The sequence below is a fragment of the Hyperoodon ampullatus genome (assembly GCF_949752795.1).
Source record: "Hyperoodon ampullatus genome assembly, chromosome: 18".
Classification (NCBI taxonomy): domain Eukaryota; kingdom Metazoa; phylum Chordata; class Mammalia; order Artiodactyla; family Ziphiidae; genus Hyperoodon; species Hyperoodon ampullatus.
The window spans coordinates 37,094,482-37,111,491 of NC_136931.1; the positions used below are offsets into that span (position 1 = coordinate 37,094,482).

The following is a 17,010-nucleotide window of genomic DNA, read 5'->3' on the forward strand; positions in this document are numbered from 1 at the left end:
AATTATTTATTTTTCTATAACCTCTTTATATAATTGAATGATGAAATGAAATTTTTTTTAAATCTGTTTTATAAGGTACTTCCAATCCCTCATGTCACTTGACTGTTTTTCAAAGTCTTAATAAATAGCCAGTGAAGCTGCGAAAATAGAATCAACAAACGTCATGGCAGTGGCAAAAAAATGAGCCTGGAAATGTAGGTAGGTAGGCTTTCACCTGACAGATGATGAGATTATTCCTATATCCTGGAAGAGAAGAAATGAGATCAAATTTGCACTTTTGTTTTTTAATCATGCTGATGGCAGCGTGAAGGACACATGGGCGAAGGAAGGAAGATCGGTTGTAGGTATATCATCACATAAATCGCAGATATTGTTTGGGAGTTTTCCTAGAGGAGTATGGAAATAAATACTTCATTGGGAGTATATGTTTGACAGATAAAGAAATTATCTTAGTAAAAGACTACATTTCTATATCCATAGGCAAAGCATCCTTACTGTGGTGAAAATAAATTCAGAGATATTTGATACATTGACAGAGACAATTGTTCCACTTAGTCAGTTTTGAGTTCAACTAATAATAAAAGCGAACAGGTTACTTAGTTTTCCGAGGATTGTATGAAAATCTTTCTTATTGTAATTATTACATAAATTAGCTTCATTAAATTAATATGAAGCCTTTACAGAGAACATTAACATATCAATGATAGTTTTCTAAACACATTTAATGGGATTAAAAAAAAACTTTTCTTAAAGATAGTTGTGGTCTTTATACCACGTTCATCTTTTTAAAGCGCAAAAGAGTAATGTCATTTTAATATTCCTGTGAGTCAACTCATCATTTTAAAACTTCTCTATTTATTAAGTAAAATTGCCATTATCAAACGTAGTAAATGCTGCTACTAGAATAGACTTGCAGATTACCTGGCTTTTGGATTAATAGGTTGTTTGATTTGACTCTCAACCTACTGTTTTTCAAAAAATTTTATTAAAATTCTTGCACTTTTTAATAAAACTTTTTTAGTTGGAATATATGAAGACAATTCTATTAAAATTTGAAATACAATTTATTGTTCACTTAACATGAGTGCCAAAGATTGTGGATGCTGTAATACTGTTATTTAAAATCATGCTGAAACCTGACTATGATATATAGTTAAGTGTTGCTTTTAGGGTGAGAAAGCAAAATGTGATTATGATTAGAATATCTTTTTTAAAAATATAGCCTACCTTAGAATTAAAATGTGTAAGATAAAAAAGTAGTACACATAATTGTTCTTAAAAATAAAAAATGCTTTTGAAGGACTAATACTAAATGCTTCCTTTAAATACATTTTCCTTAATTGTACTAATACAGGGTCATCTGCTTTCTTTTCTTTGATGGATCAAGCCCGTTAAAATGTAATTTAGGGACTTCCCTGGTGGTCCAGTGGTTAATTATGACTCTACACTTTCACTGCAGGGGGCACAGGTTTAATCCCTGGTCAGGGAACTAAGATCCCACATGCCACATGGTGCAGCCAAAAAAAAAAAAAAAAAAACAGTAGCATTCATCCTTGATCTTGTAAGAGGGTCACATGACCCACCATTGATGACGCTTAGATCTGGATCATGTAAACTATCAATAAACATCATTTGATGTACAAAAAAGTATATATATATGATATATATATATAAAATTTAAAACACATTTAAGTACAACTGTATTAAAACTATTTTTATGTATTGTATTTCTTCCTATTTTTAAATGTACACATCAGTAACAGAACTTACAAATCTCTTATTTTCCTCCTAGATTTATTCCTCACAACATTGTCTGCCTCTAGTACCTTCCAGTTTGAGATATGGGAAAATTTGGTAAGAAATCTTTTCTTTGAAGCATTTTTAAATGATGGCTTTCAGCAAAAAAAAAGCACACAGTCTTAGAAAGTAAAATGAAAGTAATCACTTGGTCGGTTGGTTTCAACAATAAATAGAACAACCTTAAGAGCTTTTGGTTGCATTGCTGCATTCAAACTGCTGAATATTGCTGAAGGAAATGTTTCTTTCAGCATCCATTCCTCTGCAGGTTTTTAGGCATGACCCGCCAATTAAACCAATCAGTCTTCCCTAATGCGCATGTTAACAGGGCCCCTGCTAGGCTGTCAGCTGTTGAGAGAGATGCCTGTCATTTAAGTTGTCAGCATGATGATTTGTTGAAGAAAACCCCTTTTAAAAGACTAATTTTTCCTCCTTGCCTTCAGGCTTATATACAAAAATAAGAACAATAGATACTAAATTTACTGGCAAGTTGATGAGGATTAAGGAACCTTTCCCAATATACTTTTTTAATTGCAAGTAGAATATTCCCAAACTGATGTCATGGTTTTACTTTATTTTTAGCTTGATGTAGATTATATGAAATATTAATTAATGAAGAATAGACTACACAGATTTTTTAAATTGAATTATAGGTACATAATGGAGGATAGGATTTGAGGACAAGCCAAATTGGCCAACTGAGTGACATTCGTCAAATAATGGTGGAGTATTAAACCTCACTTTCCTCATATGGAAAACAGGTATAAGAGTGTCATGTCGGCTTCATAGACTGTGAAGATGAAATGCAACAATGTGTGTAAAATACCTGGCGCACAATAGACACCAAGTTTTAGTTCGAGATCACTTGGTTTCCCACCTATTTACTCCAGATTGTCTTTTATTCAATCCAAATTAAACACATAACATTTTATAGGTTTTTGTTAAAATACTTGTGAAAAATAAACAGATTTTTAAAAATGTAAAATGTAGGCTCATGGAAGAAGACTCATTATCAGCCATCTCTTATAGAAGAGTCATGACTCAGATTTCTTCAAGGAAGGAAACTAGGATCGGGGAAGAGCTTTGTTTAGACAAGATTAGGGCTTTTAAATACTACTAACTACTTCCAAACTAAGCAATTTGATCCTTTTTTCTTTTTTTTTTATGAGGCAAGGAAAAAGAAAGACATCTAAACCAGAAAGATTTATCTTTGTTTAATGTACTATATTTTTTAATGTAGTTGTATTTGTTTTTCTGATGATAGAAATACAGTTATATTTTTAATGATTACCATAAATGAAAATTTCCACTAGTGAGGGATACTCGTTTTCAGGTGGCCTTGAAAACAATACTTCAAGTGAATCTTGAGGTATTAGAAAATGAGAAAATCAGTCATTTTGATTAACAAACTAGTATCCATCAGGGAGAGAAAAGCCTCATTACAAATAAATATAATATATATATATATATATATATATAATTACAGACTACTTTTGAGTATATTATTTCCTCTCAACCTAGGCTGATATAAAGGTAATAAAGCAACTCCATAGGAGAAAAATCTTCATGAAGAGACTAGATTTTGATTGGGCTCTTTTTTCCCTTTCTTGTTTTCTTTAAAGAAAATAAATAAATTATCTATTTGACAGTAGAGACTAAGGGTTTTTCTTGTGGTAAAACAGCTAGGTCAATAAGGTACTCATGTTAACAATAATATAAAAGTCATTAGTACAAATTAAGGCGAATGTAGACTCAAAACTTGTTCAGATAAAGTGTAGGTTTTGTAAAATGGGAGGATCATTTTTAATTAGAAGTTGGGCAAACAATTCACAGTAACACACTAACTGACAAAAAAAAAAACCCTCAAACCCTATAAAACCATATTAGCTAATAGAAGAATATGCGCTGCAACAAATCTTTTTAGGTAGTTTGGGCACAGCCCCATGGTAGGTGCTCTGGGAGATCAGAAGTCGACAGAAGATGAGGAGGAGGGCTAAGATGTGAGTGTAGGTAACTCTGACTGGTATGATGAGAGGTACAAACCTCATGCTGCAAGGAGTTAAAAGACAAAGCAGTTGCTTCCATTTGGTCCACCCAGGATCATCAGGGAAGGCTTCAAGGAAGATGTGGTATTTGAAATGGCTGGTACAGATGAGCAGGATTTTAGTGGTTGAAAGTGAGAAAAAGGAAGAGGGCAGGGACATGCATGGGAAACACAGGACATAGTCAGAGTAGAAAGTGGCTGGTTTGGGCCAGAATATGAAAAGATACTGGAAGGTTAGATTAGAAGAATTGGTTTAGATAAGATCAGCAAAGGCCTTGACCCCTAAACTAAGTAATTTGATCTTTTAAAAATTTATTGAGAAGCTTAAGTCCTAAAGGTTTTATGACTGAGCATGAGATAAATAGAGCTTTCATTATTGCAGTTAGTCTGGCTATTGCATATCAGATAGGTTAGCATGGAAACCTGGAGGTGGGGGGATGACTTAGGTAGAATTTACTATATCCTGGGAAAGAGGTGGATGATTAAAGGAGTAGAATGTTGGGAATAGACAAGAAGCGATAGGTATGAGAAGACAGAATGACCATTAATGCAAGGGTAACAGAAAAGACAAAGGAAGATCTAATTTGGGACAGGAAAAAAAAATTATTTTAGATAAGAGACATATCAATGAAATGGTTAGAAATGTAGGACTGAAACTCAAGGAAGAGAATAGATAAGTATCATGAAGGGAAAGAGTTAAGAGGGGAATGGCAAAGCCAGACCCATGGACAACACCCACCACCCTTAGAAACTCTCACTCTTGGCACTTACTGCCATTTTAGGCCAGATGATTCTTTGTTTTTTTTTGTTTGTTTCTGTTTTTTGGAGTTTTTTTTTTGAAGTATAGTTGATTTACCATGTTGTGCCAATATCAGCTGTACAGCAGAGTGACTCAGTATACATATATATACATTTTTTATGTTCTTTTGCATTATGGTTTATCCCAGGAGATTGGATATAGTTCCCTGTGCTATACAGTAGGACCTTATTGTTTATCTCTTCTAAGTGTAATAGTTTGCATCTACCAACCTCAAACTCCCCCAGTCCATCCCTCTCCCTCCCCCACTCCCCGTTGGCAACCACAAGTCTGATCTCTACGTCTGAGAGTCTGTTTCTGTTTTGTAGATAGGTTCATTTGTGCCATGTTTTAGATTCCACACATAAGTGCTATCTCATGGTATTTGTCTCTCTTTTTGACTCTGCTTCATTTAGTATGAGAATCTCTAGTTTCATCCACGTTGCTGCAAATGGCATTATTTCTTTTTTATGGCTGAGTAATATTCCATTGTATATATGTACCACATCTTCTTTATCCATTCATCTATCGATGGACATTTAGGTTGTTTCCGTGTTTTGGCTATTGTGAATAGTGGTGCTATGAATATAGGGGTGCATATATCTTTTTGAATTATAGTTTTGTCCAGGTATATGCCCAGGAGTGTGATTGCTAGATCATATGGTAATTCTATTTTTAGTTTTCTGAGAAACCTCCATACTGTTTTCCATAACGGCTGTACCAACTTACATTCCCACCAACAGTGCAAGAGGGTTCCCTTTTCTCCACACCCTCTCCAGCATTTGTTATTTGTAGACTTTTTAATGATGGCCATTCTGACCAGTGTGAGGTGGTACCTCATTGTAGTTTTGATTTGCATTTCTCTAATAATAGTGATGTTGAGCATCTTTTCATGTGTCTACTGGCCATAGGCCAGATGATTCTTTAATGTGGAGATCCGTCCTGTGCATTGTATGTTGTTTAGCAGTATCCCCCCTGGCCTCTACTCACTTAGATGCTAGAAGCCGCCTCTCAGTTGTAACAATGAAAATGTCTCCATATATTACCCAGTGTCCTCTGGCAAACAAAATCACCTCTGGTCAAGAACCATTGCTTTATGCGAATAAAGATGTAGACACATGGTAGTCATCCTATGTTGCTTCCTGATCATTTTTTAACATTATAAATATGGCAGTTTTAATAGTAAATATTAAAACCTGCAGGCCAAAGCATAGGTGGTCCTCCATGTAAAGATACTTGTTACAACATAGCACCTGTGGCTGGAATTCAAGCAGAAAATGGCAAATCCCTTGTCAATGGCAGTGTGTTAGCTGCTTCAGTGGTGGGTAGCAGAAATAATAGTATTACTACTAGCGTTCCTACTACCAGTTACAATGTTAACTACGTACATATTTGTGCATATGCTGAGCTAATAAGCACTTTATATGGATTATCTTACTAATCCTCACAAAAACCTTGTAAAAATTCATTTTAGAGATAAGTAAACAGATGCTTACATTAGAACTAACTTGTTCAGACCTCAAAGCTAGGAAACAGTGGAGCTGGCAGTTGAACTAGGAAATCTGTTTCTAAAACTTGGACCCTTAAGTCATTGCATAGTCATTCCAGAAACCAAGTCGGTGGAAGAAAAGGTAAAAGACATAGTTATGATTGTAGCAGTGTGTTAGCCCAATTTTGGATTGCAGGACTACAATGAAGGCAAGTAAGAACAGCATGGTAATGAATGGGACAGAGTGGAGTGGTCTCAAATAGCAGCCCATGAAAAAAGTACTTGCAGCTCAGAAGCACAGGACTGACATTATAAAAATACCTTAAAAGTGCCTGATAACTTTACATTTTGTAGAACTCTTCCTAATGTTTCATTCCATTGATCCTGTCTAGAACCCTGCAAGTACACAGTACATTTATCCCCTTCAAACAGTTGAAGAACGGAGACCCAGAGCAGTAAGTGGCTGTTCCAAAGTGATACAGCTTATCAGTGAAAGGAGGACTAGAACTATGTCATCTAACTACGTCTATCTACTTCCCTTTCTACCAGACTGTTCTGCTCTCTCAGTTTAAAAGAGTATTGATCACATTTGTCTTTCCTACATTAAATAGGTACAAAGCAGCTTCATCTTTGAAAATAAGTGTAGGCATGCATCACTTTAAAATATGTCATCTAATAAGAGTAATAACAGTGATGATTAAGTTTATTGAATCATTTAAATCAAATCCTAAATATGTACATGACACTGAAATTAAGTCCTGTAGGTTTGTACTGCCAAATGGAGTAAAGAATAAGCAATGATAATGATGGAAAGATAAATTCAGTAAAGTGTTATCTTTTCCCCCAATTATGTTATATATATAATGTATTCTGCATGCTCTCACTATAGCAAGAATATATGATTCTCTTTTTCTTACAGTTAGAAGAGGGTTTTGTTCTTCTTATACTGAGGTTCATGGTGAATGTGGCATCTTAGAAATGGGAGGCTGTCACCTGGGGAGTATTCAGTGTTTCTTGGTGGAGATGCATTATGAAGTTATACAGGCATACCTGTTTTATTGTGCTGCACTTTATTACACTTCGCAGATAGAGCTTTTTTTTTCCAAATTGAAGGTTTGTGGCTGCCCTGTGTCAAGCAAGTATATCAGCACCATTTTTCCAGCAGTATTTGGTCACTTCTTTTCTGTGTCACTTTTCGTAATTCTGACAATATTTCAAACTTTTTCCTTAGTATTATATTTATTATGGTGATCTGTGATTATTGATCTTTGATGTTACTATTGCAAAAAGATTACAACTTGCTGAAGGCTTAGGATGACAGCACTTTTTTCAGCAATAAAGTATTTTTTAATTAAGGTATGTACATTTTTTTAGGCATGATGCTTTTGCACACTTGATAGACTACAGTATAGTATAAAAATAACTTTTTATATGCACTGGGAAACCAGAATATTCCTGTGACTTGCTTTATTGCAATACTCACTTTATTGTGGTGTTCTGGACTGCAGTATCTCTAAAGTATGCCTGTATCTGGAAACATTTCTAAATATATTTTATTAAGTTTAACAGAACTTCACTGGGGTAATTCATTCACTTGAGTCATTTAATAGGTTGATGTTCAGCTTTATGTTAGATGAGGCTGATGTATTTTAAGAGAGGTTTTTCCATTCATTCAAGAATAATTATGTCCACTTTGTACCCGATGCTGTAATCTTTCTAGAATGCAAATTCACTTGACACTTCAGTCAGAAATTTGGCAATTTTGATGCATCTCTAGTGTAATTTCAGGTACTAAGTAAGACTGAAGGGGAATCCTAAGTTTTAAGACAAGTAAATAAGATTTCCATAGAAAAATCGTTCAGAAATATATCAGATACTTTAATAATGGTAGGTAGGAGAAACATGTTTCTGCATGTGGATGATGGTGTATTAAAATGGTTGGAAAACTGCCTGTCACAAGGCAAATTTTACTTATTCATGTTCCTCAAGCATTTAGTCTTCATGCTTTCAGTGTAGCAATGCCTTTCTCTGTAAATGTTAGAAATGATTTTTAAGAAACTAACTTGCAGATATGCAGTATCCTTAGAGGAACAAAGAAGAAAAATATTTTAAAATTGTATAATAATTTAAAATATATAGGTATCCTATATAAAGTATGTAGGAATCAGGGTCAGTATGTCGAATAGTGAATAGAGAAATCAGTGATAAGAAGAGAGCTCTAAAGCTGATAGCTCAAAACCCAAATGCAGAGGTTTTTTTTTTTTTTCTCTTGTGTAGTAATCTAAAATTATGGAAAAGAAAGACAATAATTTAAAGAAATGCATATTATTTTTGTAAGCCAGACATTCCATTTTGGTAAGAGTAACTGAAACAAATGATCTCTAATGGGTTCTCCTTTTTTGTTTAGCTTATCCACCTCTGGTTAGTACATGGCAGCTGTTGTACTCCTTTGCTCCCTTTCTGATTGATACATAAACTTGGGTTGATAATGAATGGGCCATTTAAGGATGAATGTAATTCTCATCTCATTTGAATATCTGTTCCAAATTAACTCCCAACAGAATCTGCTTCCTTGAAATCTGTAAAACATAGTGTCTTTCCTACTTATACCACTTATATGTTACCTTCAGAAATTCTGTTTTCCTGACTTATGTTTTATCTCCCAACTGGACTGTAAGCTCTTTGAAGGTAGGAACTATGTTTTGGGCTTCTTTATATTCCCCAAACCTTCCACAGTACTTGAAAATAGAAGACACTCATTCTGTCTGAAATTATGATGATGATTTAGTAAAACATACCATAACTGAATTGACAGCAAGGAAAGCACTCCAGATGCACATCGTCAACTCACAGCAGTTTCTTTCATTTTATGAGAAAAGTGGAACAGAAAATTGGGATAATTTTTTGCAGTACAACAAAAGTCTTAAATTATTTATTTCTCTGCTTTAGTTAAAATGCTTTGTTTCACACTTGACAAATGAATGGATTATGATGGTCTAATCCAAAACTTTCTTCCTTTAACAGGATGGAAATTTCTCTCTCAGTTCTGTATTTGAAAAACCTCAAAATATGATGGTAGTTGGACAGTCAGCATTTGCCGACTTTGGTAAGATTGTTTTTGTCTTTGAAAGTCTCCCCATCTCTCTGACCTAGTAATATTAATCCCCCATATCTAAAAGTAACTTTAGTGTCTTCAGAGCTATTATAGATTTAAAAGATGCCTGTTCTAGTATTATACATGGCATGTGGTCAGTTCTTTAATACAATAAGGAGCAATTTTTGACATGTGTTTAAATTATAGTTTGAATTTAAGGGACTCCTGTTTGCAGGAGTAACATGCAAAACAAGGATGTCTACTGAGGCTTTTCTAGAGAATACCAAATAGTAATTATCATGACATTTTTATGTATATCCACACAGTAGAACAAAAATATTGAAGAAATTAACCTGATCTCTTCAAACTACTTGAATATTAAAAACATTTTTGTTTACATCTTAATTCCAAAGAGTAGCATCTGTTATGAATCTCTGTTTTCCATATGATTCTACACAATAAATCAAGTTCAGAACTTCCAAAGCATATATGGCTCTTTCATCATTTGTCAGGGTTATTATTAAAAGGATTTTGGTGTCAGATGGAAAAGTGGTCTAGATGACCACTACCTGAGTCCAAAGTTCACTCCCATCCTGCTTTTCCTTCATTCTACCAACAAACACCTCAGCCTGTTCCTCAAAATGCAGGTGACATATTACCACCTCCAGAGGCCTCAGTTTCTTCATTTGTAAAATGAGGATGATGATTATAACCACCTCACAAGGCTATTGTGAATAACACAATGTGAGTAAAGCACAGTGCCAAGCACAGAGTAAGTGCACAGGAAATTGTATAATCTCAGTCTTTTCACTGGACTTATTTGGTCTTGTTGTTGCTGCTTTTTGCTCTGCTGACTAAATCAACTCATTGTTCAGTGTCGTAGAGACGTGTCCCATGGCAACTAAAGCAGGAGGTTTGATAGTGTTATTTGATGAAAATTTCAACATGAATCTCTGTTGTACTGTATTTTAGTTTTATTACATTGAATATTACTTTAATTTTGAGCAAATTTCTGGGGCTGATTTATAGTCTTTAATGCAAATAGTCAAGTGTTAGGATACATGAATTTTTCTTTTAATTTGCTTATGGACTTGATTAGCTGGATTAATGACAAATCCCTTTGCAAGTCTCTCTCTAGGGAAAGAAGTATATATGCAATATGTAATTCTCAGGAGGCTCACAGACCTCCCTTAACCCCTGGTTAGGATCCTCCAAATTGAAGATATTTGTTTTATGATTGTGTGTTTTGTATGAAGTGCTTTGCTTGTAACAAAGTTATTAGTAGCTTTACTTAAAGATTTTTTTAAATTGTGCTAACCATAAACATAGACATTTAATTTACATGTTTGTATTTTTTCAATGTGCAGAATATAGGATATAGTCAATTAAACATAACTATTTCTCCCCTATTTTTAATAACTTTAGGTGAGTATATCAGTAAACTTTTTTAATGGATCAGTAAATTTTAAATAAATAGCCCACACTGTCTTCTTAAAACTTGATATATTTTTAGCTGGGTATTATCAAAAAACAAGACTGCTTATGAGTCCAAACAGATGGCATTAAATAAGGTTATGAATATTAATATATAAAAATATGCATTTTCCTATACATTTGAATATGTCTGTGAATTGCATCCTGCCCTCCATCCGCCACCCCTCCCACTCCTTTTGAACCAAGGCAAGGGAAGTGACTGACAGCCAGGAAGTCAGAGTGATATCAGAAATTCACCATTTGTTTGGTTAAAAAAAAGCACATGCTTGAAGCACATGCATGAATAAATGATATAGCTCACAGGAAGACTCCTGCACCAAAAAGGAATGTTTAAATGGCTCCCAGCTCACCTACGTTGTCTAGGAACAGAAGTTTTTTTACCTATGATGAAGTTTTTAGTTTCTAACGTAAAATATTTTTTAAAAGATATCAAAAAAACCTATTCTAAAAGAAGGCTGTGCTGGTATAGTGAAAGGGAGGTAGGGTGGTTTGAAATCAAACAAATCAGGAACTTCAAGCAAATAAAACAAGGAAATAATTATTCAGACTTATGATAACATTATTTATTCCCTTTATAAGACAAAGAAATACTTTCCCAGAAATCACCTAAATAAAACTCTATGAAATGTTACACAGCCAATAAAAATGGGAGTTATGAAGATTCTGTTAGGAGAAAAAAGCAGAACAGTATGTTGTACAGTATGATCATTTAAAAAAAATAAGACTAGAGCAAAATATATCAAAATGATGATAATGGTTGCATTAAAGTCAGAAAATAGGTTATCTTATTACCTATTTTCCAAATTTTCTGCTATGTGGTTAGATTGATTTAGTAATGAAAAAGTAAAATATAGAAGGATAATAGTCAACTATGGCAAGAAAGAAACCAAAGTATGTACTTAAAGTGTTTAGATTTTTTTGTCATAGTACCTCTGAGTTCATATATAATTTATCCTATCCTCTGAGTTGCATGAACAACTCCTTCAGAGAAGGTCATGTACTTCCACACAGTCTTTAACTCCTACAGCTTTGTAGATACAGTAATAGTCCCTAGGTATCCACGGGGGATTGGTTCTAGGACCACCCCACCATCACCAGTTCCCACCAGCTACTGCCAGATACCCAAATCCAAGGATATTCAAGTCCCTTATAGTGTAGAAAATTACATGGTACCGTCAGCCCTCCATTTCTGTGGCTTCTGCAGTTGGTTGAATGGATGCAGAACCCATGGATATGTAGGGCCAACTGTACCTTTTTAAATTAACTTCAGAAAGTAAAACAAAATCTTCTGGGCTGATGGGATATGCAGAAGGTAATGCTTCTGGGACATGGAATAGGAAGTCAGGGGAAGTTTATTAGAATCTCTGAGATGCCTGAGATTTTCATATCAAAAGAGTGGTAGATTTCAGAAGATGTGGTTCATATATACAATGGAATATTACTCAGCCATAAAAAGGAACAAAATTGGGTCATTTGTAGAGGTGGATGGACCAGAGTCTGTCATACAGAGTGAAGTAAATCAGAAAGAGAAAAAAAATATTAACACATGTAGGTGGAATCTAGAAAAACGGTACAGCTGAACCAATTTGCAGGGCAGGAATAGAGACACAGACGTAGGAAACGTACCTGTAGACACGGGGGTGGGATGAATTGGGAAATTGGGATTCACGTATGTGCACTGCCATGTGTAAAACAGATAGCTAGTGAGAACCTGCTGTATAGCACAGGGAGCTCAGCTTGGTGCTCTGTGGTGACCTAGATGGGATGGGATGGGGGGTGGTGGGAGGGAGGTCCAAGAGGGAAGGGATATATGTATACATATAGCTGATTTACTTCATCGTACAGCAGAAACTAACACAACATTGTAAAGCAACTATACCCCAATTAAAAAAAAAAAAAGACAGAGGGTAGATTTAAACAGTTTTGAAATACTCGACCTTCTAAGGATGGAAACCAGGCAGGAGACAGGTCGGGCATGAAGTGTGAGCATGAGCTAACTACATCAATAATTGCAGGGACAGTTGGGAGAAACTTTGCAAAGAAAGAATCAGTAAATGTACTGGTTGGTTTGACAATAGAAGGATTAAAAGAAAAAAAAAAACTTGCCTCTGAATAATTAGAAGAACCATTCTTTTCTCTACCATTTTTCATAGAGATAGGTAATCAGGAGAGTTAGCTGGTTTGGATATTAAGATACTTTAGAGTCATTACTTTAATAATGCTAGTAAGACAACAAGGTGGAACATTTATGAAACATAAGTTTAGTAATAAAACCAAAGCAAGTTTGAAAGTCCTCCAAGAGCTAAGAGATCAAGAACTGAATGAGCCCTCCAAGAAGGAGAGTGTGAATAGAGTTTGACAGGGATAAGGAGGGAGAAAAAAGAGTGCTAAAATGTGGTCAGAAAATATTGATGATATTAAAATGTGATGTACGAGAATGACCACGAAAAGGCCTTTGGATTTACAGTTTAGCAGGGCACTAGTGGCCCAAAAAGGTATCATTTACAGAGCTCTTTAGCATTTCCTGAGCCTTAGAAATCAGCTAATAAGTAGTAGCTGCTGTTGGTTATTAGCTGGGCCCTGGCCTCACACTTGGGAGATCTGCAACCCATAAATGCCTCTAATACTTAAGCAGTCATCTTCTAGAAAACATGTTGTGCCTTACCCTATTATATCACCCTTTTAAACTGTATGTTAAAGTTGAGTGTTTTTCTAGGTAGGCTTAGAATATCAAGGTGTCTAGAATTTCTGCAAATAAGGTATCTGTTAAACTACATAGGACATAAAAGTCAAGAAAAATAAGGTACATTTTTTCTATCAAAAAAAATTATATACAACCACACTTAGAGAAAACATTAATTTTGTATGCAATGCTAGATGTAATAGAAATCAATAAAAAGCTACAAAACTGAAGAGGGAACACAAACCTTAACAGAATGTCAGCATTTTCTATACACTGAATCATATTTTAAATCTCATAAAACACATAAATTTATATATCCAAATCTAAATCTTGTGTGTCAGATCATCATAAAGAGATCACACTTTATTCTTTAAGTGAAGAAAGAATACTGGCATGTTACTGAAACCTGGGAATTGTAAATCAGGCCTAAATAATCCTATAAGTGATAAAGGAGTTAATGAAAATAGAAAACTTTATCATCCGTGAAAGTTACTAACATATCGGTAAATATTGAACCCCATAAATAGTATCATTTATGATTGAAACCAAATCTTATTCAGTTGAGTATCCCAATGGCCTAGTACAGTAGATAATAAATGATGTTTAAAGGGAGAAAAACCCCACAATCAAGTTATTTTATGAAGTTTTTATGCTGCTTGATAAAAATTCAGATTTTAATTCCAAATTAACCATGGTACAGCTGAAATAGTTCAAAATAACAGCAGTTTTCCTTCCTCTTGTTTTACAGTTGGGTGTATTCAGTAACAATTTGATGAATTAAAATTGTTTCTTGTTAGTTTTGATCTGGAAATAAAAGAAAATCATGTGAGCCATGTATGCAAATTTAAAACTTATATTTAGCCTAAACGCTAATGGGTAATTAAATGTTCATAGTCTCTTTTATTGTTTTTTTTTTAATTTTTATTGGAGTATAGTTGATTTACAGTGTTGTGTTAGATTCAAGTATACAGAAAAGTGAATCAGTTTTACATATACATATATCCACTCTTTTTCTAGATTCTTTTCCCATATAGGCCATTACAGAGTATTGGGTACAGTTCCTTGTGCTGTACAGTAGGTTCTTATTAGTTATCTATTTTATATAGAGTAGTGTGTATATGTCAATCCCAGTCTCCCAATTTATCCTTCCCCCCTTATCTGCTAACCATAAGTTTGTTTTCTACATGTGTGACTCTACTTCTGTTCCGTAAAGAAGTTCATTTGTACTGTTTTTCTAGATTACACATATAAGTGATATCACATGATATTTGTCTTTCTGTGTCTGACTTTCTTCACTCAGTGTGACAGTCTCTAGGTCCATCCATGTTGTTGCAAATGGCATTATTTCCTTCCTTTTTATGGCTCAGTAGTATTCCATTTTATATATGTACCACATCTTCTTTATCCATTCCTCTGTCGACAGACATTTAGGTTGCTTCCATGTCTTGGCTATTGTAAACAGTGCTGCAGTGAACATTGGGGTGCATGTCCTTTCGGACCATGTTTTTCTCCAGATATATATCAGGAGTAGGATTGCAGGGTCATATGGTAGCTCTATTTTTAGTTTTTTAAGGAACCTCTGTACTGTTCTCCATAGTGGCTGTACCAATTTACATTCCGACCAACACTGTAGAAGGGTTCCCTTTTCTCCACACCCTCTCCAACATTTATTATTTGTAGATTTTTTAATGATGGCCATTCTGACCAGTGTGAGGTGATACTTCACTGTAGTTTTGATTTGAATTTCTCTAATAATTAGTGATGTTGACCATCTTTTCATGTGCTTTTTGGCCATCTGTATGTCTTCTTTGGAGAAATGTCTATTTAGATCTTCTGCCCATTTTTGGATTGGGTTGTTTGTTTCTTTGATATTGAGCTGAACGAGCATTTTGTATATTTTGGAGATTAATCCCTTTTTCGTTGCTTCGTTTGCAAATATTTTCTCTCATTCTGAGGGTTGTCTTTTTGTTTTGTTTATGGTTTCCTTTGCTGTGGAAAAAGAAATTAGATCCATTTTTAAATTTTTAATTAGATCCATTTTTAATTTTTTTAATTAGATCCATTTTTTAATTTTTGTTTTTATTTTCATTACTCTAGAAGGTGGATCAATAGAGATCTTTCTGTGATTTATGTCAGAGTGTTCTGCCTATGTTTTCCTTTAAAGGTTTCATAGTGTCTGGCCTTACATTTAGGTCTTTAATCCATTTTGAGTTTATTTTTGTGTATGGTGTAAGGGAGTATTCTAATTTCATTCTTTTACATGTAGATGTCCAGATTTCCCAACACCACTTATTGAAGAGACTGTCTTTTCTCCATTGTATATTCTTGCCTCTTTTTTCATAGATTAGGTGACCATAGGTGCGTGGGTTTATTTCTGGGGTTTCTATCCTGTTCCATTGATCTATATTTCTGTTTTTGTGCCAGTACCATACTGTTTTGATGACTGTAGCTTTGTAGTATATAATCTGAAGTCGGGGAGCCTGATTCCTCCAGCTCCATTTTTCTTTCTCAAGATTGCTGTGGCTGTTTGGTGTCTTTTGTGTTTCCATACAAGTTGTAAAAATTTTTGTTCTAATTCTGTGGAAAGTGATATTGGTAATTTGATAGGGATTGCATTGAATCTGTAGATTGCTTTGGGTAGTACAGTCATTTTCACAGTATTCAATCCTCCAATCCAAGAACATGGTATATCTCTCCATCTGATTGTGTCATCTTTTATTTCTTTCATTGGTATCTTATAGTTTTCTGAGTACAGGTCTTTTGCCTCCTAGGTAGGTTTATTCCTAGGTACTTTATTCTTTTAATGTGATGGTAAATGGGATTGTTTCCTTAATTTCTCTTTCTGATCTTTTGTTGTTAGTCTATAGGAATGCAACATATTTCTGTGTATTAATTTTATATCCTGAAACTTTACCAGATTCATTGATTAGCTCTAGCAGTTTTCTGGTAGCAACTTTAGGATTCTCTATGCATAGTATCATGTCATCTGCCAACAGCGATAGTTTTACTTCTTCTTTTCCAATTTGTATTCCTTTTATTTCTTTTTCTTCTCTGATTGCCGTCGCTAGGACTTCCAAAATTATGTTGAATAATAGTGGTTAGAGTGGACATCCTTGTCTTCTTCCTGGCCTTAGAGGAAGTGCTTTCAGTTTTTCACCATTGAGAATGATGTTTACTGTTGATTTGTCATATATGGCCTTTATTATGTTGAGGTAGGTTCCCTCTGTGCCCACTTTCTGGAGAGGTTTTATCATAAATGGGTGTTGAATTTTGTCAGAAGCTTTTTCATCATCTATTGAGATGATCATATGGTTCTTATTGTTTAATTTGTTAACATGGTGTATCACATTGATTGGTTTGTGTATATTGAAGAATCCTTGCATCCCTGGGATAAAATCCCACTTGATCATGGTGTATGATCCTTTTAATATGTTGTTGGATTCTGTTTGCTAGTATATTGTTGAGGATATTTGCGTCTGTGTACATCAGTGATATTGGTCTGTAATTTTCTTTTTTTGTTATATCTTTGTCTGGTTTTGGTATCATGGTGATGGTGGATTCATAGAATGAGCTTGGGAGTATTCCTTCCTCTGCAATTTTCTGGAAGAGTTTG

At 34.5% G+C, this 17,010-nt stretch overlaps 1 protein-coding gene across 1 annotated transcript in view; it reads left to right on the forward strand.

The window, feature by feature from the left end:
- Positions 1-17,010, forward strand: part of ITFG1 (integrin alpha FG-GAP repeat containing 1) — a gene marked incomplete at its 5' end in the record, with an annotated part of 260,202 nt that overhangs the window by 66,871 nt on the left and 176,321 nt on the right. Inside the window, 2 exons of the mRNA XM_079722990.1 lie at positions 1,793-1,854; positions 9,151-9,232. Coding sequence (XP_079579116.1) covers positions 1,793-1,854; positions 9,151-9,232 — 144 coding nt within the window. The remainder of the gene's footprint in view (positions 1-1,792; positions 1,855-9,150; positions 9,233-17,010) is intronic.